General features: G+C 43.2%; 1 protein-coding gene across 3 annotated transcripts in view; it reads right to left on the bottom strand.

The window, feature by feature from the left end:
- The window catches only part of LOC126354167 (phospholipid-transporting ATPase IA), a 627,555-nt gene extending 602,150 nt beyond the window's left edge, over positions 1-25,405 (bottom strand). For all 3 annotated transcript variants that reach the window (XM_050003592.1, XM_050003597.1, XM_050003603.1), the window contains exon 1: positions 25,270-25,405. In XM_050003592.1, coding sequence (XP_049859549.1) covers positions 25,270-25,336 — 67 coding nt within the window. In that variant the 5' untranslated portion in view covers positions 25,337-25,405. The remainder of the gene's footprint in view (positions 1-25,269) is intronic.
- Positions 25,406-25,662: the final 257 nt, after the last annotated feature.

Raw genomic sequence — 25,662 nt, 5'->3', positions numbered from 1 at the left:
TCATGTTCACTATTGCGGCAGTTTCCCTGCAGGTTTTCCCCTTCGCTTGATTATAACCGACAAGATGCTTTTGCTCGAACGTAGAACACTTCCCTCTGCGTCCCATCGTCGACCTGCATAGACTCTCGATAAGTGTTTACTAATCATCGCTATCGTCTCGCGGAAATGTCGGACACACTGCAGTCGCTTCACCCTCTGTGCGTCTCGGAATGAACTATTCTCTCACGTTGTCCACCTTTGTCCAAATACTTTTGTTGCACCTTCCATGCCCTTTTCAGGAAATATTACGTGACAGACACATGTCCAACAACAATTCTTCGTATTTGACGCGTGTTTCACGTTGCGACATCGTACCCAGAGTCCCAAATACATTACAAAGTGCAATTTCTGTATTTGTTCATGCGGCAAGCTGCAAAATTATGCACCGTTACGTGCTGGCCGAATACTTTTGCGACTGAGTGTATTGCAGCCGACTGCGTGCACATCAATGTTAGCTGCGGCAAGTCTGCCGACGGCTTAATAGTGAGGGCCTAGTGGAGTCGAACTGCCATTGCCTCCTTCCATGTGTGAAAGTGCGTAACATCCTCACGTTGTTGACTGTGATAAGTGATCGCCAGCGTACTGTTCTCTCTAATGATTATCAGTAAGACGAGACTGCGCTAGCACTGGTGCTGGCGCACCATCCTACTCCCTGAGTTTAATGTGATCATCCGACAAGGTTCGTGAGTACGACATTCAGTTCTGCAGTGACCCATCTAGGTCTACATGGGTACTATGCATATCACACTGAAGTGGCTGACAGAGGGTTCATCAAACCACATTCACAATAATTCTCTATTATTCTAGTCTCGAATAGCGAGCGGAAAAACGAACACCTGTTTCCTTCCGTGCGAGCCCTGATTTCCCTTGTTTTATTCTGATGGTCCTTTCTCCCTATGTAGGTCGGCGTCAACAAAATATTTTCGCATTCGGAAGAGAAAGTTGGTGATTGAAATTTCGTGAGAAGTCTTCGTCGCAACGAAAAACGCCATTGTTTTCATGATGTCCGCTCCAAATCCTGTATCATGTCAGTGACACTCTCTTCCCCATTTCTCGATAATACACAATGTGCTCCTCTCCTTTGGACTTTCTAACTGGTAAGGATTCCACAACGAGTAGCAGTTCTCCAAAGGAGGACGCACAAGGGTAGTGTAGGTGGTCTTTTGAACAGATCTGTTGTGTATTTTAAGTGTTCTGCCAATAAATCGCAGTCGTTCGTTCGACTTACCCACAGCATTTTCTACGGGTTCTCTCCAGTTTAAGTTATTCGTAACTGTAATTCCTAGGTATTTAGTTGAATTTACCGTCTACAGATTGGACTAATTTATCGTATAACCGAAGTTTAACAGATTCCTTTTTGCACCCATGTGGATGACCTCATATTTTTCATTAGTTCCGGTCAATTGCCAATTTTCGCCCCATACAGATATCTTTTCTAAATTGTTTTGCAATTTTTTTTGATGACTTTACTGATGGCTTTACTAGACGATAAACGCAGCATCATCTGCAAACTAACTAACACGGCTGCTCATCGTCTCCTAAACCATTTACATACATAAGGAACGTCAGAAATCATTTCTGTTTTACTCGATGATTCCCCGTCAATTACTATGAACTGTGACCTCTGTGACAGGAAATCACGAATCCAGTCACATAACTGAGACGATATTCCATAAGCACGCAATATGATTACAAGCCTCTTGTGAGATCAAGTGTCGAAAGCCTTCTGGAAATCTAGGGACACAGAATTTGAAATCCCTTGTCAATAGCACCCAAACCTTCGTGTGAGTAAAGAGCTTGTTGTGTTTCACAAGAATGATGTTTTCTAAATCTGTGTAGACTGTGTGTCAATAGACCGTTCTCTTCGAGGTAATTCATGATGTTCGAACACGATAGGTGTTCCAAAATCCTTCTATTTTTTGGCACAGTTTTCTTCAATGATAATCTCTCACGAGACACACAACACACAATTTCGTCCGCGTGGTGAATTAGCGGATGATGTTTTTGCGCTTTCCCTGTATGCGGTATAAATCTTGAAACAGCAAACACTTCGGCTACCTCACTTAGCTGCGAGACAACGGACTCCTAACTACACAACCACTGTTGGGACCACCACTAATATTTGCAACGTGCTGAGGGCGCTGCTCAAATGCCGTTCGTGGTCAAATACAACAGCGCAACATCTGCATTTTGTTGAAGCGTGCATTTCTCGCGGTTTTCTATATTTCTGTCCAGCCCTATATTTAACAGTTGCACGGAATACATAGTCCTTTCACTTCCAAATTTCTACAGTATTCACAATGGCCATTCCTCGGATGAGCAGTCATCACGAACACAATCTTTGGGTGTCCTCTCCAGTAGATGTAGCATGCTTCCATGTAGTGCATCCAACACACCTGTAACGCAATTCCTTGTGTTTACCTTCGTCTCCACAGATGTAACATAATTCAAGAGGTTCTTTACTACTCGTAGTAACAATTTTAGTGCTCCAGTAAATCGGTTCTCGTAATCGTCGTCGTCTTCACAAATATTAGGAACATATGATATCCCCCATGAATGCGATGTTTCCTCATTACTTCTGGCTTTGTCCTCCTCTTCTGGGTGCTCGGTAAAGCACCCACGTACAGATTTCCTATTCTTCTTCTACAGCCTGGTCTGTTGTTTCTTTTCATTCCTTACTATCTTCATGTCACCTTCTTTTGCACGGGGGTGTGAACTATTCTCTTTTAGCGCACCATTCTCAGTCTGCCATTACATACTAACGTGATCAAATTCTATATGTTACATTGTTTAATCTCTGCGATAATACAATGAACTGCGATCATGTAAATCAGTAATAACTTTACGCTTACCTCCTTATTTGTTGTCTAATGAAACTGGCCTGTTTCATTTACCTCAAACTCACACATTCGACAGCTCAAATGGCGCCTGTCTTCTTGTTTCTGTTTATTATTTGCAGGAATCAAAACAGGGTGGCAGTAGTTGCCAGTCCTCTCGTTTACTGTGAGTTTCAAATATTGAACAGTTACGATTACCCGTTACGCACCATCATCCAACTCTTCCTTATACGTATTCGCTAGGTACAGCTCTGGAATGGCCCATGATTAAATCTTGTGCAGATTGTGGAACCTATGAACTTTTGTATTCGGTTTAAACTATATATAACCAAGTTTTGGTGGAATGCTCGACAGCTTTTGAAGGACTTATTTCAATAGTGGTATAAGTCCATTTTTGTTCATTTTGAGATACAGAGACATAAAGTCAAATGAGCGCTGAAAAATCTGCAGTTGAGATATCAGAAATATTCAAGTGTATGGCTTCTGTTTGTTTGGATCATTAATTTCAGAAGCATTATAGGCAGAAAAGTGCAGGTAATGGACTTGTACCACTATTGAAATAAGCCCTTCATTTATTCAAAATACTCTAGTATTCTGATTTTCGATACTTCGTCTTCCCATTTGCTTCTTGTCCTACTACATAAATCGTAATCATTTAATTTTTTAAGATCTATCTATCAGTCGTCTTCACTACGCCATCAACCGTTTTATTAAACTTGCTTTGGACCCGTATAAATTAGTTCTTCTGACTGGTTTGACACATCCCGCCACGAATTTCTCTCCTGCGCCAACCTCTTCATCTCAGGGTAGCACTTGCAACATGCGTCCTCAATTATCTTTTGGATGTATTCCAACCTCTGTCTTCCTCTACAGTTTTTGCCCTCTACAGCTCCCTCTAGTATCATGGAAGTCAGTCCCTGATGTCTTAACACATGATCAATCATCCTGACCTTTCTCCTTGTCAGTGTTTTCCAGGTTTTCCCACAGTCCACGTTCCACTAACATACAATGCTGTGCTCCAAACGTATACTATTAAACTAAGGCCTTTGTTTGATACTAGTAGACTTCTCACGGCCAAGAATGCCCTTTTTGCCAGTGCTCGTCTGCTGTTGACGTCTTCCTAGCTCCGTCCGTCATTGGTTGTTTTGCTGTCTAGGTAGCAGAATTCCGTAACTTCATCTACTTCGTGACCAATTCTGAAATTTCTCGCTGTTCTCATTTCTGGTACTTCTCATTACTTTCTTCTTTCTTCGATTTACTCTCAGTCCATGTTATGTACTCATTAGATTGCCCATTCCATTCAACAGATCAAGGTGTATCATTGATACCCTTTCACCTTGAATTTTAATTCCACTCCTGAACTTTTCTTCTATTTCAGTCACTGCTTCTTCGATGTACAGATAGAACAGTAAGGGCGAAAGACTACATCACTGTCTTACACACTTTTTAATATGAGCATTTCGTTCTTGGTCGCCCATTCTTATTATTTCTCCTTGGTTTTTGTACATATTGTATTTTACCCGTTTCTCCCTATAGCTTACACCTATTTTTCTCAACATATCAACATCTTGCACCATTTTACATTGTCGAATGATTTTTCCAGGTCGACAAATGTTATGAAAGTGTCTTGATTTTCTTTAGTTTTGCTTCCAATATCAATCTCAACGTCAGAATTGCCTCTCTAGACCCTTTAGATTTCCTAAAGCCAAACTGATGGTCATCTAACACATCCTTAATTTTGTCTTCCGTTCTTCTGTATATTATTCTTGTCAGCAACTTGGATGCATGAGCTGTTAAGCTGGTTGTGCGATAATTATCTCACTTATCAGCTTTTACAGTCTTCGGAATTGCGAGGATGATATGAAAGTCAGACGTTATAAAGCCAGACTCATATATTCTACACACCAACGTGAATAGTCATTTTGTTACCACTTCCCCTAATGATTTTTGAAATTATGATGGAATCTTTGATTCCGGTTGCACCCTTAATGTTACCACCCTTGCTTTTAATGTCAACGAAGGTTTCTTTGAGTTTTCTATATGCTGAATTAGTCCTTCCAACAATCATTTCTTTTTCAATTCCTTCACATTCTTGATGCAGCCATTTCGTCTTAGCTTCCCTGTACTTCCTGTTTATTTCATTCTTCAGCGACTAGTGTCTCTGTATTCCTGAATTTCCCTGAACATTTTTGTACTTCCTTCTTTCATCGATCAGCTGAAGTATATCTTCTGTCATCTATGGTTTCTTTGAGCTACCTTCTTGTACCTATGTTTTTCTTTCCAGCTTCTGTGATTGCCCTTTTGGAGATGTCCATTCCTCAACTGTACTGCCTGCTGAACTATTCTTTATTGCTATATCTACATCCTTAGAGAACTTCAAATGTATCTCGTCATTCCTTACATCCTTGCTGACTAATCTCTTATTCTTCAGCCAACTTCTGGCCTTGTTCTATAAAACCGTTCTGTAAAACGTTATCAGAAAATGTGAAAATGATATCAAATATATAAAGATTGGAAAATATATGTATAAAATCACGGATAAATATTTACCCTCCGAAGATGATCTAGCAGTCACTAATAACGATACGAGAAACTATATATGGCGTAGAGAAAATACACAAGACAAATCCTGAAATATAGGTCGACAAGACGCACTGCATAGAAACACAGAGTCAGGAAAATTTACTTAAATACCTGAGAGCGAGCATATAGCCATGAACAGCCAGCTGCTAAAACTTAGGAAGAGGTACTAGACTTGAAGAAGCATATAAATGGCCTACATACTGATATGAATCACAACGACAAAAAAGGAATGTCATTTATTGCAACATTATAAGAAAGTCGTCAGTATGCATCGGAAGCTACCTTCATTGGAGGATTGTCACATCTGCGACGCCAGTAACTACGCACAGATCCACGAAAAACATTTAGCAGTAGCAGCAGTAACAAACCAGGTATTGGCAATAAAATGGATGATTCACTCGTGGCATATCTCCTTTCAGCTACCTCTAACGCCGTGGTTGTGTTTTTATCATGCTTCCGAATAATACCCTGTCATTAGACGTATGGCAAACTATACTGGAAGTTGGGCCATCAGTATGAGACACTTGTGTTGTACCTATAATAATTCACTACAACGATATAAAAGGAATTTTGTTCGCTAAGGGTTTGGTGAGAACGAGGGGGTCTACTTTGGCCTTTGGGTGTCGATATATTAAGAACCGAAAATCTAAATTTCTGTGTGCATTCCCATTGCATATGGGTTGTAGTTCTTACTTTTTCCATCAGTTTGTCTCTAATTAGTCAACTGTACTGTCTTCTTGTAAAAAATTGCCACGTACGCCATTTCTCATCGAATCTGCGGACAACATTTCTTACCAAGTCAGTTCCACAGTCCATGGTTCACTTCTGCACAATGTGGTCCTCCAGACAGATATTCTCAAGAAAGTTATTTATGAAATTAAAGCGTATATTTGGCATGGTAGATTTCTGTGTGCGTTAGTCTGATTGGTCTGTCTCAGAATAGCTTGCGTCTATCTTCATGTATGATAGCAGCCACTGGTTCTCATGAATCCCATTTCTCTCTCACAGTTCTGCAGTAGTATTTTTTCAACAGGATACATGACTCTAAACCACAAGTGACAACAGCCACGAAGTATGTGCGGTACACAAGAACCTCATTTACCCAGCACTCATTATCCCGGATTCACTTTTTGTACCCTTTTTCTTTTTTTTCACGCAAAAATATGCGATGTACAGTTGGCGTGATACGATACATGTGCAGTTGTTATGTTGGCGAAGCAGATAGTACAGAGATCGACAGTCCCACACTTCCAGCTACAATTATTACAGTCAGTGTGTACCTGATCCACACGGAGTTATACAGCTGTGCCCGTATTGTTCTTTTGTTCCTGTATTTCAGGGGAAGAAATAATGCCTCATGTGGAGGCAAGGGCAAAGGTTTAAAAACTAATGGCTTACCTAGAACGTCAGCAGGAAACAACACCTGCTGAACTATTAGTGAAACATCTGCGTGATCGTACAGTTCTCAAACGGCTCTCAACTTTGAAACAACAGAGCTTGCGCACTATTTCAGAAAAAAAAACGTGAGTGGACTTCCCTAACTATAGAGTTCAAGTGCCAAAAAAGTGTTTCTTGTTACTGCCAAAATAAAATGGATGTATATAGTAGTACATACGAAGGAAGTCATTTCTGAAAGTATTTGTATGGAGTGTAGCCATGTATGGAAGTGAAACATGGACGATAAATAGTTTGGACAAGAAGAGAATAGAAGCTTTAGAAATGTGGTGCTACAGAAGAATGCTGAAGATTAGATGGGTAGATCACATAACTAATGAGGAAGTATTGAATAGGATTGGGGAGAAGAGAAGTTTGTCGCACAACTTGACCAGAAGAAGGGATCGGTTGGTAGGACATGTTCTGAGGCATCAAGGGATCACCAATTTGGTATTGGAAGGCAGCGTGGAGGGTAAAAATCGTAGAGGGAGACCAAGAGATGAATACACTAAGCAGATTCAGAAGGATGTAGGTTGCAGTAGATACTGGGAGATGAAGAAGCTTGCACAGGATAGAGTAGCATGGAGAGCTGCATCAAATCAGTCTCAGGACTGAAGACCACAACAACAACAACAACATGCTATGTTATTAGTTTATTATAAATATATACTATAGTATTTGACGTGTAAATATAAGTTTACCTTTTTCAATTGGCGTAATCTACAGGACAGCTTGCGCTACTTGTATAAAGATATTTTGCTCCTTTTTCTTTTACGCTTCATAATTCACATGTTGCAAAGATTCTGCCACTGAGTAGGAACAGTGATCAAGTAAGACTGACCTTGGGGTGATACTAGAATGTGGGAATGACAAAACAATGTTTATCTTACGTGGAGAAGTACTGCAAATTTGTATCGCACTGTTTGTGACGGAACTTTTGTAAGCCTGTGTCCTTATTGATTGACCTGGTACTTTCCTTTTCGTGGACGATGGAGGAAATGTGCGTTTTAATAGAGCTTACATGGGAATTTTACGCGTGCCCGTGTAGTAATTAGTATGATTTACGAACTAGAAACATCCCGCAACTGCCGCTGGAGTGCGTTGTGATCGCGTATACCACGCTGGGGCCCACGTGCCGTATGCACAACTCGCATCATTTCTGAGCGTTCAGCAGCACGTTGAACTTGGCACGCTCAACGTTGACGTTCGACAGCAGCGTCCGTGTGCCGATGGCTTTAGTTTCATCTCTGCCCACATGAACCGCAAGCCATGTAAATTACATTTTGGCACAGCAAACGATCTGTAGACCAACGTAGAGAAATGGTGGAAAGCTCTGGTGGCTGCCTTCAATGACTAGGGTATTAGGAAGTTGGTATAACGCTACGACAAACGTCTGAGTCGGAGCGGCGACTATGTAGGAAAGTAGTTGGTAAATGCTGCTAACTGTTGCAAATAAAACATTTCTGATTTTCGCTGTGGTTTCCATTTCGCCACCGATCGGACCTTACTGTCCGCATAGTTATCGTATTAGAGATTTTGTATTTAGTAGAAGATTTCCGTATTATCCGGACGTTCGGTAATTCGGATTACATTCATTTCCACCTGGTCTAGGTACACGAGGTTCTTGTGTACATGGATAATTTTGCTTTTTGTGACCTTTCGCAGTAATGACCACAATAATAAATAAACATGTGGATACCCATAATTAATTTTTCCAACCCTGATCACAGTAATAAATAAAAATGAGGGTAGGCAACAGCTCATTTGTAACTGTTTATTGTGTGGTTCGGAGACACTCATAACAGCGCAGACATATTACCAGATTTCGAGCACATAGAGTGCTACGTGCCGTTTATGGGTGGTTGCTTAGGCTGGCGTTGTACTATGTGGTCTACAATTTTTGTTAGAGTTGTCATTAATCTGATTTAGGCTGCTGCTCAATAGTTTCGTCTTCTTCACGCTCAGTCTACATTCTGTGCTTAGTATTTGCGTTCGACAGGTGCTATAATTCTTCCTAACTTTTGCAGAGGATAGCAGTGTCATTAGCGGATATGCTTTCACCTTGAGCATTAATTCTACAAATAGGGCCGTAGAACATCAGGTGTTCGTAAGTGAAATGAACGCTGATCGCAGTGACCTGCTGGGTGTGGGCATCTAAAGGAAATCGGAGGAGGAAGAAGGTAAGCCATTGCGACTGACAAACAGCTAATATTAGCGGAGAGTAAGGGAGAGAGAGAGAGAGAGATAGAAAGGGAGAGAGAGAGAGAGAGAGAGAGCCAGACAGTGGTGGTGGTAGTGTTGACGCGCCTAGGTGCCGACATTGTCTGCGTAGGCGCCATCCTCGGCTTTTGTGGCGCCTTCTTTGTTGGATGCCTCTCGAAACTGAGAGCTCCAGGTAGCCACAAAGGACAAAGGCACAATGGGGGATCTGTTCCCGTACTGCCACGACATCGTCGCCAGCCATTCGCGCCCGCAGTAATTCCAGAAGTGTACGTAAACTGTCTAGTTAGTTCTGAATAGCGAACTACGTGCATCCGTTTCTCGTGTAGACAGGTACAAGCTACTGGCAAGCGTTAGGCCTCAAGGTTATGCTTAGTTAATATTAATTCGCTGTTGATTATAAAAGATGTAAACTGATAACAAGTACCCTTCATCTTTAGACCACAAGTAGCCCATCGGTACCATCCGACCGCCATGTCATCCTCAGGTGAGGATGTGGATAGGAGGGCGTGTGGTTTCCTTTGACCGGAGACGCTACTGTTCGGTCGAGTAGCTCCTCAATTGGCATCACGAGGCTGAGTGCACACCGAAAAATGGCAACAGCGCATGGCGGCCCAGATGGTTACCCACCCAAGTGCCGGCACGCCCGACAGCGCTTATCATCGGTGATCTCACAGGAACCGGTTTATCCACTGGGGCAAGGCCGTTGACTTGACACCTACACCTATTAGTGTACATTAATTTCGGCCTGTCCGCCCTTCGGCTTTATGACGACTTCACAACTCCTGTCGACACTTTCAGCTAGGTGTCTGAATGTTAGTGGAGGAATGATGGCCATTCTTCCTTAAGAGCTGAAACCAGAGACGCTGGGGTCTGAAAGGAAGTCGACGTTGCAACTCATCCCAAAGGTGTTCCATTGGGTTCTGGTAGGGACTTTTGACAGATCTTCCATCTCAGTAATGTTATTATCCGTAAACCATTGCCTCACATTCGCTGCTCTACGGCTAAGTGCGTTGTCATGCTGATACAACCATCGTCTCGGAACAGTTCCTTTATTGTAAGCAATACTGTAAAGTGTATTCATACCCTTTCGCATTTAACGTTTTCGTAAGCGCATTTAGGGGACCACGCCCTGACGATGATAAACACCCCTATACCTTAACACCACGTCCTCCGTACTTCAGTATCGTCACTACACATGGTGGCAGGTAACATTTTCCAACCATTTCCCAAACCCAAAGTCTTCCATCGGATTGCTACAGGATTTGGTGTGATCCATCATTCCAGACCACTCGTTTCCAGTCATCCACTGTCCATTGGCGTCGCTCTTTACACCGCCTCAGCTTAGCACTGACCGCAGCAATGGGTGGCTTACGAGTAGCTGTTCGACTATTGAGCCCCATTCTTCCTAACTGACGACTCACAGACATTGTGCTTGCTGGACTGCTGGTATCACTTTAGAATATTGGAAGTTGGTGGTAAGTTCTATGGGACCAAACTGCTGAAGTAATCGGTCCCTAGGCTTACACACTACTTAATCTAACTTAAACTGAGTTACGCTCACACCCATGCCCAAGGGAGGACTCGAACCTCTGACGGAGGGAGCGGCGCGAATCGCGGCAAGGGGCCCTATACCGCATGGCTATCCCGCGCTGCATCACTTTGGAACTCACGAGTTATTCCTTCCACTGTTTTCATGTGATTTTCTTACAACCATCCTCTGCAGTGCTGGACGGTCCCCATCCTTCAGTACATAATGTCTGTTGGCCTTGTTTTAGTTCTCTTTCTTCCTTCAGTCACATGATTAACAGTCGATCTGGGCAGCTTAGAAGGGCTTTAATGCTTCTGGTGAATTTGTTACACAGGTGACGTCCGACGACTACTCCACGTTCGAAGTCACTGACCCATCCATTCTGCTGTTACTACACTGGTGTCCAAAGTTAAAGCAACAAACCACTATTCTCACCAGCTGCGACATAGTCGCGAATATGAACACTGTCAAATGTTTTTTTTATCCAGTCTTTGATCACAAGACCACTATTTCCGCTCCTGTGTCTAATTCACGCTATAATCATACAAACTGTCAACAGATGTCCTTACGATCGTGTTTTGCACGGAAGGTGGCATTCCGGTCGACGGACAACCACGCCACGATGACATCATGACACCTATCAAACGAGGTAATGTTTGCTGGATAGTCCCACATCCACAATCGCTGCGTACACAGTCACAGACGGTGCAGTATGGCACAAAGAAGACGCCAACTAGACTCTCTGTAGTGAAGGACCACTGGAAGAATGGAAGCAGGACAGTCGCAAACTCGTGTTGCCCCATGGTTTAACGTAAATCATTTTACTGTTTCTCGGACGTGGCGACAGTTTATAGAGACCGAAACCGTATCCCGAAGACCAGGGCAGGAGCGACCACGTATCACATCAGACACACACACACACGCACACACACACAAAGAGAGAGAGGGTGAGAGAGAGAGAGAGAGAGAGAGAGAGAGAGAGAGAGAGAGAGAGAGAGAGAGAGCACCGTTATTTGGCTGTAAGAGCTCGACTGCACCGCCTCGGTGCTGCTCGGTAACTGGTATCTGACCCCACAGCATTCATTGGGCGTGTTGTATCAAGGCAAACGTGTACAGAGGACTTCGCTAGGGCGACCTCAACTGTCGGATAGCTGAATGGTCAGCGTGACGGACTGCCGTCCTAAGGGGCCCGGGTTCGATTCCCGGCTCGGTCAGGGATTTTCCCCACTCAAGGACTCGGTGTTGTGTTGCCTTCATCATCATTTCATCCCCATCCTGTACGTAGGTCGCCCAATGCGGCGTCGAATGTAATAAGACCTGCACCAAGGCGACAGTACCTGCCTCGTAAGCGGGCCGTGGTGGCCGAGCGGTTCTAGGCGCTTCATTCTGGAACCGCGCGACCGCTACGGTCGCAGGTTCGAATCCTGCCTCTGGCATGGATGTGTGTGATGTTCTTAGGTTAGTTAGGTTTAAGTAGTTCTTAGTTCTAGGGGACTGATGACCTCAGATGTTAAGTCCCATAGTGCTCAGAGACATTTGAACCTGCCCCGTAAGGGGCCTCCCGGCCAATGACGCCAAACGCTCATTTCCATTTACCTTATTGTCGGAGACGTGCTGTATGTGTACATCTGACGCGTTTTCACAGAAGGGAACGTCTAAAGGGGAGTCGTCAGAATGGCACATGAACGGTAGAACAGTGGGCCGATGTTCTTTTCACAGAGGAGTGCCGTTTTTGCCTGGAGAGAACGTGGAACGCGATTAATCGGCCAAAACATTGTGGAAAGAGACTGATATGGAGGAGGAGTGGTCAGGATTATGTTGCCCACTCGAAAACTTCTTCATGAAATTCTACAGGCGATTTGTAAAAGTTTAGCTGCTGTCAGACATCCGGGAGAGATCTTGGGACGTCAACTGCGGTTGTTGCGAGGCGCTATGGGCCCATGTTTCGTACTGATGGACGATAATGCTCGACCTCATAGAGCACAGGTGGTTGGCTACTCGCTCTCCCAATTTGAATTCCATAGAGCATATCTGGGATGCACTAGGGAGACGGGTTGCATAACGACAGCATCCACCAACCACTCTCCAAGAGTTGTGAGCAGCTCTGCTGGAAGAATAGAAGTTATTGTCTCTCAACATGAGATTAATGGCATGATCCACAGGTCTTTGCCAGGCCTGTATTGTTGCCAGAAGTGGTCACACTCCACACTGAGCACATTAACCATGATCTGAATGTGTGTGCAAATCAATTTAAGTTGGAAAAAATGAGGAACATTTTTGTCTACCGTTATGCATATTGCAGGAGTTTACGTTCTGTATTCTTCGCATTGTTTCTGCTTTACTGTCACCTGCTTATACGGTTTTGTGGAAAAATAAATGCAAACTTACAAAATATTCATTTTTTGCTTTAATTCTGGACATCATGTACTTCAACACTGACAAACAGTATTGCCCGCCTCCTTTTATACTGGCGGTTTCGCCTTTCGTGACGTGTGTTGGAAGTTTTGCTGTGATTTCCCTGAAGCTGAAGCTCGGTCCGTTTAGGGCGCGTTTCTGTACATTCTCTGATATTCATCAAGAAAGAGAGAAACTATATGAAATTGCGCTGCAGTGGGCCAAAGAGATTGGACGTTGCAAGAATTGTGAAGGTGCATTTTAGTGCATCAGACTCATCCGCAGATCACTCCACAATGTCTCAAAATTTGGTATCTTATATATGTGTCTCTGTTGCTGCAACAGGCTAGGTGTAGTATTCAGAAGGCTACATAATCGTCCTCGTCATCCAAGATCAATTTGACAGAACTACATTATCGCGTTGCAACGCGTATCATAGCGCCACAGGGTGGCAACAGAAATGATGAAAGGCAAATCTTCACTTTATATGCCAAATCCGTATTTCGTTTGAAATTGAGTAGATGCTCTTGCACGTTTTAATATCAGTTTATAATTAAAGAGTACTTGCTTAGCAATACATAATTTTTGTCACCAGTAGTAGTATGTAACATGTTCCCACGCTGGCCGCAACGTCGGTAAGGAGTTCTGTGGTAGCGGGTTCCATTCCTCCATCATCGCTGCTGACAGCTGCTGAATGATCGATGGTTCTTGTAGACGAGCGGAAACACGTCACACCAACGCATTCCCAGGGGGGAATGGCCTCAGTCCATTTGCTGACTATTTTTTCCTTCCATGAGCTAAAGGCCTCGCATTTTCGATGCTGTCGCGCATTTTTACACATAAAATCGAAGTCACGGCCGAATGCATTTTGAGAGGGAGTACTTGGGAAAGTCAGTAGGCCCCAACGACATTTCGCCTGCGCACACCATAACACCGGGACCACCGACATTGTTCCTGGGTACATTACGTGGTCCCATATCTCGCATTGCGATGAAATGTCCAGCTTTGTAGGATACAATCGGTTTGGTGGCCCAGCGGTGGGGAGGTATTATGTTACCTGGACGTACAGCCTAAAAAATATACACTACTGCCCATTAAAATTGCTACTGCACGAATATGACGTGCTACAGACGAGAAATTCAACCGAAAGGAAGAAGATGCTGTGATATGCAAATGATTAGCTTTTCAGAGCATTCACCCAAGGTTGGCGCCGGTGGCGACACCTACAACGTGCTGACTTGAGGAAAGTTTCCAACCGATTTCTCATACAAAAACAGCAGTTGACCGGCGTTGCCTGGTGAAACGTTGTTGTGATGCCTCGTGTAAGGAGGAGAAATGGGTACCATCATGTTTCCGACTTTGAAAAAGGTCAGATTGTAGCCTATCGTGATTGCGGTTTATCGTATCGCGACATTGCTGCTCGCGTTGGTCGAGATCCAATGACTGTTAGCAGAATATGGAATCGGTACGTTCAGGAGTTTATTACGGAACGCCGTGCTGGATCCTAACTGCCTCGTATCACTAGCAGTCGAGATGGCAGGCATCTTATCCGCATGGCTGTAACGGATCGTGCAGCCACGTCTCGATCCCTGAGTCAACAGATGGGGTCGTTTGCAAGACAACCTTCTGTATTATACTGGAGTAGTTCTTTCTATGTATGAGCCACGTTTCATCAAGCTATGTTACTTGCCAGTGACGCATCGTGACAAAATAACTTAGGTCCTTACGTTTTGCACACGGTTCTAACTTCATTTGTGTTCTAGTGACGGGTAACCAGGGAAGAAACGGAATTAAGAATCGTATTCGCATTCTGTGAATCTGGATTGACGTCACCTGTTTGTGATCCCGGATTTCCTACTTATCACGAGCTGTCACTTTAACGACTTCGGCTATCCGAGCACGCTTGCAGGACCGGCCCAAACTTCCATACGTCACGGAGTCCACAGCCCGTACATTCGCAAATTTAGTGATTCATGCACAGGGATTCACACATGTTTTATCGTCGTTCTGGGCTGTCGGGGCATGGATACATCTTTGATGGTTACAATGTCTGCATTTACACATTGCATGTCTGAAGGACATTGAAATGTAAAAATACAGACGCTGTACAGATACAGACATTGCAACCATCAAAGAAGAAACGATCTTTGGGAAGCACGTTCACACAGCTGCAGTTCCACATCCAGTTCAAAGAGAGCGCACTAATTAACACAGGCCAACGATGGAAAAACTTTTTTGCTGAAAACACCTTATTCTTATGTTTTGTAGGGTGGGAAATCCAAATATGATACTTAAAAAACTGTATCATCCACAATTTCTTCACATTTTACCGTTACATTTATTAAATTAGGCGATTTTTTAAAGAATCTAACAGCTTTTATATAGCTAAAATAATTTAAAAAGGAGGTGTAATGAATGTAGATGACGTTGCTAGCACTGCTGAAAAACATTTGCTGCCTAAAAAAGGATGTTTCTATTTTTGTGTTGACAGATGGTGTTTTGTTTACTGTCAACTTAACCTAACTTTCCTGCTTCCTGTACATGTGCTCAATATAATGTCTAATCTTGGTTGTAAAAACTCTGCTGGAAGTTTTTGTTACATTTTTGGTGAATGTGTGATTTAAAAACACCAAAGAAGCATTACAGACTTTGTGAAAAAGGTTTGTCTATCATACTTTGCATCTAAACTTGATGATCAAGATAAATCTTGGGCGCCACATAAGGTATGTTATGAGCGTGTCGAAGATATGAGAAAATGGTCCAAAAAGAGAAAAAAGCCGTTAGATTTGCTGTTTCTATGATATGGAGGAAGCCAAGAAATCAGTCCGATGATTGCTACTTTTGCAGTGCTGATATTACTGGTCATAATTCGAATAACAAGAAGGTAATAAGCTACCCTAACCTTCCATCCGCCATCCGATCAGTAAGGCATGGTTCCTGATCCACCAGAGGATTTAAATTCTATTCCAACAGAAGTATTTTCTGATGAACAGTGTTATTTAGATGAACCATATGATGACCAATTCCACTGTAATACATAAAGTCCAGAGCCCAAATTGTTTAGTCAGACCGAGCTTAGCGATTTGGTTACGGATCTTGGCTTAACCAAAGAAAAAGCTGAATTGCTTCGCTTTAGATTAAAAGAAAAGAACTTATTCGCAGTTGGAACCAGTCAACATGTATACAAGGAGAGAGCAGCAATTTTCCAAGTTTTTTTCAACACGAAGGTGATTTAGTGTACTGCTCAGACATTCCCGGTCTGATCAATGAGTTTGGTATAGAAAACAAAAAGGCAGACAGGAGGCTCTTTACTGTTCATCCAAAACAAGTTTACATGCTGTTTTATTACACAATGGTAACATGCATGCATCTATACCTGTTGGCCATTCTGTACATATGAAAGAAATCTATGAAAACCTAGAAATAGTGCTAAATAAAATAAGCTATTCTGCTCATGGTTGGATGATATGTGGCGATCTAAAAGTAACATCCATGCTCCTTAGTCAGCAAGGTGGCTTTACCAATTTTCTATGTTTCTTATCTGAATGGGACTGTAGGGATAGGAATCAACAATGGTGCAGAAAAAACTGGCCTATGAGGGAGTCTTTAAAACCTGGTGAGAAGAACATTCTACGCAGAAACCCAAAAAACCTACTCCTACCACCTCTACACATAAAGGTAGGCCTAATGAAACAGTTTGTAAAGGCTTTGCCGAAAGATGGACCATGTTTTAAGTATCTCTGCCAAAAGTTTTCACACCTTTCAGAAGTTAAACTAAAAGAAGGCGCCTTTGTCGGACCTGACAGTAGAAAATTGATCTTTGATGTTAACTTTGAATCCACAATTACCTTAAATAAGAAAGAAGCATGGGTATCATTCTAGCTAGTCGTTCCAATGTTCTTAGGACATGAAAAAGACCCAGAATATGTTTCTATTATAGCTACAATGTTAAAGAAGTTTAAAACTTTAGGATGTTTAATGAGCCTGAAAGTTCACTTTTTGAACAGTCACCTTGATTACTTCCTGGAGGACAACATGGGAGATGTTAGTGAGGAGCAAGGAGAGTGATGAAAAAACGCTACCAAGGCCGCTGGGACACCAACATGATGGGGGCTACTGTTAGTCACTTCGCCGAGAAGTTCAGCAAGCGACTCATCGTAGAAAAAGCTACACAAGAAGCTTCAAAGAAAAAAGAGAAAGAAAATAGAAACCAATTCCAACTGAAAAGTGAAACCTCTATTAACACATTTCGTTGTTTTAAATAGCTTACTGTAAATACAAACCATGCTCATGTTGTAACAAAGCGTTTCATTAACTTCCCTGTTTACCATATAGCATAGGACTTTCATAGTATATAATAAAAAGCATATTGCTCGAAAACTATTGGTGATACAAAAAAAACTAAGGCTGGACTTGGATTCAGCTCATAAAATCTACAAAGATCGGCTATTAAAGTAAAAAAGTTTTTTAACAAAAATTTTCGTTGGCCTGTGTAATTTGTGCGACGTGAGCTCACCTGAAGATGCCAGGGTGGTGCCTGGACGAAACGTTGTGCATGACAGGTAACAACGATCGTCTGATTTACCAAGCCATCGTCGAGTATTTAGCATGCTGGGAAAACGTAAAAAATCTCGTGGGCTCTAGGTCGAATATGTTGGTCCTACGCGTATCGGTTGAGTACATAGGGTAAATCTAGCCTGCTCGGACACTGTGTCCACAACCTGTATACCGACGCCGCGACAGCTCCCAGTGGCTACCGGGTGGCGCTTTTATTATTGGAAGCTGGACACCTTCAGAATTTCTAAGCCCTTCATGGGGCAATTTTCCGGAGCTAATTTCCGAGGCGCAGCGTGGAGCAGGTAGTCACTACCGACAGTCTGAATGCCAGACGACAGACAATAGACTGCGGATTGTTAAGTTTCTACGTACAGCTCGTGACTAAGGCACCATAAAAATTAAAAAAAGCGAAAAATGTCCAAACACAAGGAGAAGTATGGTTACGAAGCGCACCTCATTCGGTGGCTTGCTGGGGAACTGTGCCAACTCCCAAATGTGAGCCGAGCTATTTTCGGAACAATGTACTATAACTGAGACTGAGATCAGTATATCTACAAAAGCGCCGCGAAACCTCGTCGAAATGTTTGCTTTTGGGTGCGTCAGAGATAAGACGTGAAGGAAGCGTTATGAAAGTTTCAGACAGTATGTTACGGGAAGGAGTGGCATTATCGCACAACGCGACGTAAACCTTACCAGCATTAACTGTTTCGCAGAAGCTGTAACAGACAAAAAGTTATTTTCAACCATAATGGCTATGTTTGTGCATCGAGACTGTGTGGGATAATTATTTCAAGTTTCTGCTACCAGTCACTTTTTACTTTATGCTTAATCTAACATAATTCAACGTGTTTCGAACATGTTCTATTAATCTTCAGGCGTTTATACATACATATTTCTCTATATGTATGTATAAACACCTGAAGATGAACAGAACATGTTCGAAACGCGTTGGCCGGCCGAGGTGGTCGAGCGGTTCTAGGCGCTACAGTCTGGAACCGCGCGACCGCCACAGTCGCAGGTTCGAATTCTGCCTCGGGCATGGATGTGTGTGACGTCCTTAGGTTAGTTAGGTTTAAGTAGTTCTAAGTTCTAGGGGACTGATAGCCTCAGCAGTTAAGTCCCATAGTGCTCAGAGCCATTTGAACCATTTGAAACACCTTGGATCATGTTCGATTAAGCATAAAATAGAAAGTGACTGGTAGCAGAAACTTGAAATAAATGAGACAAAAAGTTACCTAAACACTGTTTAAAAAAAATAGTTAAAATGGCTCTGAGCACTATGGGACTTAACGTCTGAGGTCATAGGTCGCCTAGAACGTAGAACTAATTAAACCTAACTAACCTAAGGACATCACACACATCCATGCCCGAGGCAGGATTCGAACCTGCGACCGTAGCGGTCACGCGGTTCCAGACTGTAGTGCCTAAACCCTAAACACTGGTGCTACAAAGCTAACAGGACAGCAAAAATTAATAATTCGATGGACACTGATAATAGCGCGATTCAATCACCGAAATGCACACAAATTTAAGTGATTTTTCTAATACTGGTAAATAATATTTTTTAAAAAAGCCTTAATTCATCGCCAATCATTGGAATATCTAATGATAATACACTGTGCAGTCACATTAATGTGTCCACCTGTCGAAAGCCTGAATAGCCACCTTTTGCAGCGGGGACCGCTGCGAGACGTGCAGAAAGAGCGTCAGTGAGGTTCTGGGAGGTATGGCCAGGGTAGCTGAGCCACGCCCATTCCAGCGCCATGGCTAACTGTGCTAGGCTTCTCGCACGGCGGAGTTTGGTGACCAGGGGAGTAAGGTAAATTCAGCCTGGTGATCTTCGAACAAAGTACGGACGCAGTGAGCTTTGTGACGCATTGCATTGTCCTGCTGGTAGATGCCATCGGGCCGAGGGAAAACAAAAAACCAACACCGTGGCGGACATGGTTTCCAGGGATAGATGCATACTTGTTCTGATCGACTGTGCCTTCCAGAATGACAGGATCTCACAGGGAACGCCATGAAAGCGTTCCCCAGGCCATAACGCTCTGTCCTCCGACCTGGAACCTTCCGACGATTGTTGAAGGGTGTTCGCTTTCAATCGTTTTAAGTCGTACACTCAACAGGCCATCTTTCAGACGGAGCATAAAACCTGATTCATCTGAGAAGGCCGCCCGTCGCCATTCAGCGGGCATCCAGTTGCGACACTGGAGTGCAAATTCCAGCCTTCGACGCCGATGAACAGCAGTCAGCATGGGTACATGACGCCTGCTGCGGAAGCCCATACGCAGCAACGTTCGCCGAACGGTCGTTGGTAGCCCCCTTGGTTCATGTGGATGGTCAGTTGTTCAAGAACTGCACATCTACTCGTCCCCTTAGGAGATGATTTTTAATATTTTGTATTTTTTATTAGGCTTGCTATTATGCATATCTCCGCAGCAGTCGGCTCTGGGTGGGGCCATTTAGACGGGCACGGTATAGATGGGCACGGTATACTTTAACCACGGCGACACCGAACGGTTTACACACTTAGCCATCTCGGAAATGATCAGATCAATGATAATGCTGTTTTGGACATCTGACAAATTGCTCCGTTTCCGCATTATATCAACGGTTGCACTGTTTTTCCGCCCCCCCTCCACCCCCACCCCTCCACTGATAGCATTGCCATCTGCCGTCTGTGAGTGGCTGTTACACGTTGACATCGAACATAGGCGGTGGTCACATTAATGTGACTGAACTGTGTAAATACTTCTTTATTACGACCGGTTTCATTTCTTCAGACGACTACCAGGTATCATAAGAATTTTAATTTTTATGTGAATACACCGCCATTTGACTGTATTGTTGTTTATTTAATAACAACCAAGGTTACGGCCTTTATGCCATTTTCAGGTGATTGAGTTTACGACATTAACATATGTAGCAGAACATTGATGATATCAATTGTGTGTGGCTGAGTGCAAGAAGTCCGCGGTGAGACCAATACGTGCTCCGCGTGGATGGCGGGCAGTAACTAGTGTGAAGTTTAAACCAGTGGATCAAAGAAGCCACGCACAATTGATATCATCGAAGTGTACGCAACGTCGAAACTAGTAGCCAAATAAATATGAAATCTTAAATACAGCTGGAAATGTTTCATTTTAAATTTAAAAAAATGTACGGGCTGATGTCCCACCATCATCCAGTTTAAATATGGATGTACGAAGACTGTTCTTTTTTCAGTGCCCACTTCTGGCGAGCTTTGATGTACTTCAAGAACTAAATAATTTGTGATTATAAAGGATTCATAGAACTCCAGTCAACATACTTTCTGTTACGTCCAGGAGGTGGGCCTTCGTGCTGCCCGAAATCACTTGTGTTACTAAAACTTCAAGCTCAGTTGTAAAATCATAAATCATGCAGTCCTTGACGTGTTTTGTCCACGTTTAATCATGAAGTTCTTGTCGTGTTCTCTCCACAATTATTCGTGAAGTTCTTGACGTGTTTTGTCCACGATTAACATCTTACAAAACAAATGTTCCAATGTGTTTGACATCTTATGGGACTTAACTGCTAAGGTCATCAGTCCCTAAACTTACACACTACTTAACCTAAATTATCCTAAGGACAAACACACACACACACCCTTGCCCGAGGGAGGACTCGAACCTCCGCCGGGACCAGCCGCACAGTCCGTGACTCCAGCGCCCCAGACCGCTCGGCTAATCCCGCTTGGCTAACATCTTACATATTGGTGTCCAGTAACTATAAAAATTCACTGCAATGCTACAGTAGCTGAACTGAGCAAATCAAGAGGAAATACTTGGTAAATCGTTCCGAATTTCTTACCAATTTTCTAGAAATCACGCCTTCCTATGGACAACTTCATAGTTAGCCAACAATTTGAGAGTGCTGCCGATCCAATCTAGCAATTTATCCATGAATTGGGAAACAGCAACGATTCGATTTAACATTATCAATGTTTATTTTGTTGCTTTTGAACAGTCGCCACTCACAATGACTTACCTGATTTCTACGAGTCAAACTTATTTAAGTGAATAGCATATTTGAGACCAAGCCCGTATGTTCCAGTTTTTCTTTTACGCGCTAACAGAGCGCTCTTGGATTGGAAGTGGTTCATTGCGACGAAGTGGGTAACAGGTGGGCGAGCTGTGGATCCGTCTGGCACCTCCTGGCTGGGTAGTGTTTCATCAGCGTCGCTCGTAGCGCTGATGAATGGATTCTGGATAACTGCCGGTAAACTACGTTCCTGATGCAGATACTTCTATATTTAGCTGATGCCAACAGACTGCTCGCAGCCTCTCGAGCCTAAATCCATCACTGAGGGAGAGTATTTGTGTGCTTCTATTCTAGTCCATTTTTTTCATTGCATGAAGTGTGACGCAGCAGAGAACTGGCAGAGGCCAATGTTTTTCAGAATGCTGTTTACAATGCTGATTTCGAACTACTTCAGTAGCTTTCGAGTGGCGACTGCTTTGCGCTGTCTCCCGCACACGTTTATTCAAAAATAAATGGTTCAAATGGCTCTGAGCACTATGGGACTTAACATCTGAGGTCATCAGTCCCCTACAACTTAGAACCACTTAAACCTAACTAACCTAAGGACATCACACACATCCATGCCCGAGGCAGGATTCGAACCTGCGACCGTAGCGGTCACGTGGTTCCAGACTGAAGCGCCTAGAACCTCACGGCCACAACGGCCGGCCACATTTATTCGTCATTCATCAAGAGTAGCCGAATTAGCTGTCAAGAATAAAGCTTCCTTTCTCATCCTCCTGTCGTCTTTCATCAGCCCATCCGAAATGGCTCAACACCAATAAAGGAGAAGCCTGACTGTTTCATACGTAGTAGGGGGGCCCCGGAGATAGGAAACGAGACACGGCGCTTCTCTGCAATGACAACGATAGCCTAGGTCAAGTGCTAGTTGTCTCCCAGATCGTATCTCTGACTATTCCAAGAGCGTTGTCCGTACATGCGCGAAACTAACGTGTTCCTGTCGATCACAGAGCAGTAATTTAGTTTTTCGGGCATGTCTCTCACAAGATTGTGGAAAGTTTCGGACAAAATTTGTCCTGCCATGTAAAGATACGTACACGTGACGTAACCCGCGTCATAATCCAAGAACTCGTTAGGATTTCATACTGCTGTATCTGCTTTTGCATAGAAGATAGTTATTTAGGGAATACGTTGTGTAGTTTCGAATTGACTAATGCATTCTAACAACTCTGATTGATTCTCAGCTGGTTATTAAAATATATGAGTTAGCTAATGTACCATATGTCATCGCTTTTTCCAGTCATTTCCCCAAAGAAAAGACTTACGAGAATGGTTTTTCGTCTCCAGGACTTCTTAAACTAGTTTTTTTTCCGCATGATTGTATTACCGACAACAAATTTATAAAGGCAGGTAATGACATATCCAAAACGATGCACGGCAGTTGTGATAGTGTTGTCGGCGAACGACAGAAATTTCATAACATTATGAGATACTCCCAGAATTTGGAAACCGTCTACACAGCTTTTAACTGATTTTCCTCACTATTACTGAAAACGTGTGTCTCATTGGCTCTAGGGGCTGTTAACAACTGTTGCCAGAACGACTTATCGCCTATAGAAAATGTCTGCGTATGGGCAAAAGAATAACAAGAAGCAAGAAAGAAACCAGACTGGTATTTTAATCAGCTGTGATAAATCCTTCGCAGTATACAAGTCACGAAAGTGAGCGACAATTTTCGTACGCAAAAGACGGTGCTGTCTCCTGTGTGAACGATTCGCAACACGATAGAGCTTACCGCTGCTAATAATGCACCTCCAACACTTTTCGTTGTGGCCTCAACAGCATATATAGGCAACCGGATTAAGGAAGAGTAAGAAACATATGGAATTACTTTTACTTGTCTGGAAACTGTTACGAAGTATTTTATTTAAAATACAGTCAAAATCTGCAACAGTTTCAAGTTAATCGAGTCATCCTGAGTCTTACGATTTGTAAATGATACTGTCCATATGTTCAACAGCCGTTATTCGGTTGGCAACTATACGTGCAGTACTGGTCGTTAGAAAGGATGTATTCTCCTTTATAAGTATGAATGAACCTTCCAGCCTATTAACAGCGTTGTATAAAATATTTTGTAAACATATGTAACGCATAAAACACGAAGATCCACTCGGCGGTGAAGACAGCCAAATTATGCAGAGACGAGTTGTTGGGATAGCACAGTGCCCTTGAAAGGCTGATAACAGATTTTCAGACTTGATTAGGCGCAAAATTGTTTTCTTCATTTGTCAAAAAAATGTCTCACTCATGAATTCCTAGAATTTAAGCCTTTCACATTAGAAGAAACAGCTGCTGTTATAACACAGATATCTGAAAGGACACTATTTGGAGTGTTTTACCTGCATCATTAGGTGAACACAGATGTAAGTGACGTTACATGCTCAGTTTTATAGGCAACATGTCGGAGTGCAAGGTGGAAAGAAATTGTTACACTATGTGAAGTCGAAAGTTTGAACGCATGTGATGAATCCTCGTAAAAAAGGTTCACTTTCTTACCGGCATCTCAGTGGAATATTCCAAAGACCACCTTTTTCAATAAAACATCCCCAAAAACCTTTCATTGTGTCCTCGACGGTTTAAGCCTGTCCGGCTACGAACGGACGAGAAACATATGGTACACGCACAACATTAAAAGTAGTTACTTGGTTAAGATACAAATCAGATGTAGCTAATTAGGTAAGAGCAACGGTTGCGAAAGGTGTTTCAGAAGGGTTTGGGCTGATAATTCCTTTCATTTATCAAACAGATTTTAGCAACAGTTATGTAGAATACTAAGATTTTAATTTATATGTAACTGTAAATGTTAAGATCAGTTGAATTGTATGAACATGTTTAACTAGACTTTTTTCATTTCCATTACGAAGCTTCCACCACCGCTGTCGGGTGCTTTCAGTTGTCAATGCTGTTATTATTCACTTTTCTGTGAGCAATCGATGACACTATCCAGAATGGAAAACGAAGACAAAATTATTTTATTATTTAAAAATGAAAATTTACGACAGTACACTAACTTTAATTGAACCCGTATGATGAATTTTTGTCAAAAGAAGGTCACCTTCTTGTCGGCATCACAGTGGAGTATGCCAGAAAACATCACTTTTCATAAGATGCCTCCAAGGTACTTTCGTAGTGAGTTGGACGCTGTAAGCCTGTCCGATTACGAAGGGACGAGAAACATATGGTACACGTAGAACTCTGGGAGTTGCTACTCGGTTAAAAGGCTTGGGAGAAATCATTCAGTAGTAAGTTGTAATGTTCGTATAAGGCGTTTCAGGCACGGTTGTTCTTAGAATATAGAAATTTTAGCCTGTATTAGCATGGTTAACCAGTCTTTTTTTTTTTCAATTTCCTTACGTGCTACTGAGTATCTACCACCATTGTCAGGTGGATTCAGTATTGCAGACAGTGTTGTTGTGAACTGTTTTGTGAGGAGCCTGTTGCACTATCTGGAGCGGAAAGCGAACAAAATATCGTTATAATATGTGATTAACATTCATCGAATGATAAATAATACTTTGGAACACATCGTGGAAGTGCAAAATTGAGAGAAGCTGCAATGAGTACCACGCAGGTGGGTGGCCAGAAGACAGCGGAGAGAGGAAGGAGACTTACGGGAGGAGACGCGCGCCCTCCAAGGGCACGGGCAGCGTCGCAGCAGGAAGGCGCGCGCGGCCTGCATCACGGCTCGGCACCGGCTCCCACTACACAAACGTCAGCCCGTCGCGACCGGCTCCATGCCGCGCACTGCGCAGCGCACCTCCTGCCTACTTGTTGGAGCCGCTGGCCGCGGCCTTCGCGCATGCGCACCTGGCGCGCACCGCATGACGTCACGAGGTATCGAGCGTGGCCCGTGGCCCGGCCGGTGAGCACCAATACGAGTGCGTCCCGACTGACAGCGGCGCCCAACACCTACAGGGGGTGGGGCGGGCCAAATTGCTTTCACTTCGTATTACCTCCGAAGCTCGGGCACCGTTATTAGGACGGCGCTGACTCAAGTTTGGGCGG

The sequence above is a fragment of the Schistocerca gregaria genome, chromosome 3 (assembly GCF_023897955.1).
Source record: "Schistocerca gregaria isolate iqSchGreg1 chromosome 3, iqSchGreg1.2, whole genome shotgun sequence".
Lineage (NCBI taxonomy): Eukaryota > Metazoa > Arthropoda > Insecta > Orthoptera > Acrididae > Schistocerca > Schistocerca gregaria.
The sequence above is the reverse complement of the archived record's forward strand: the minus strand, read 5'-3'. Positions and strand labels throughout refer to the sequence as shown.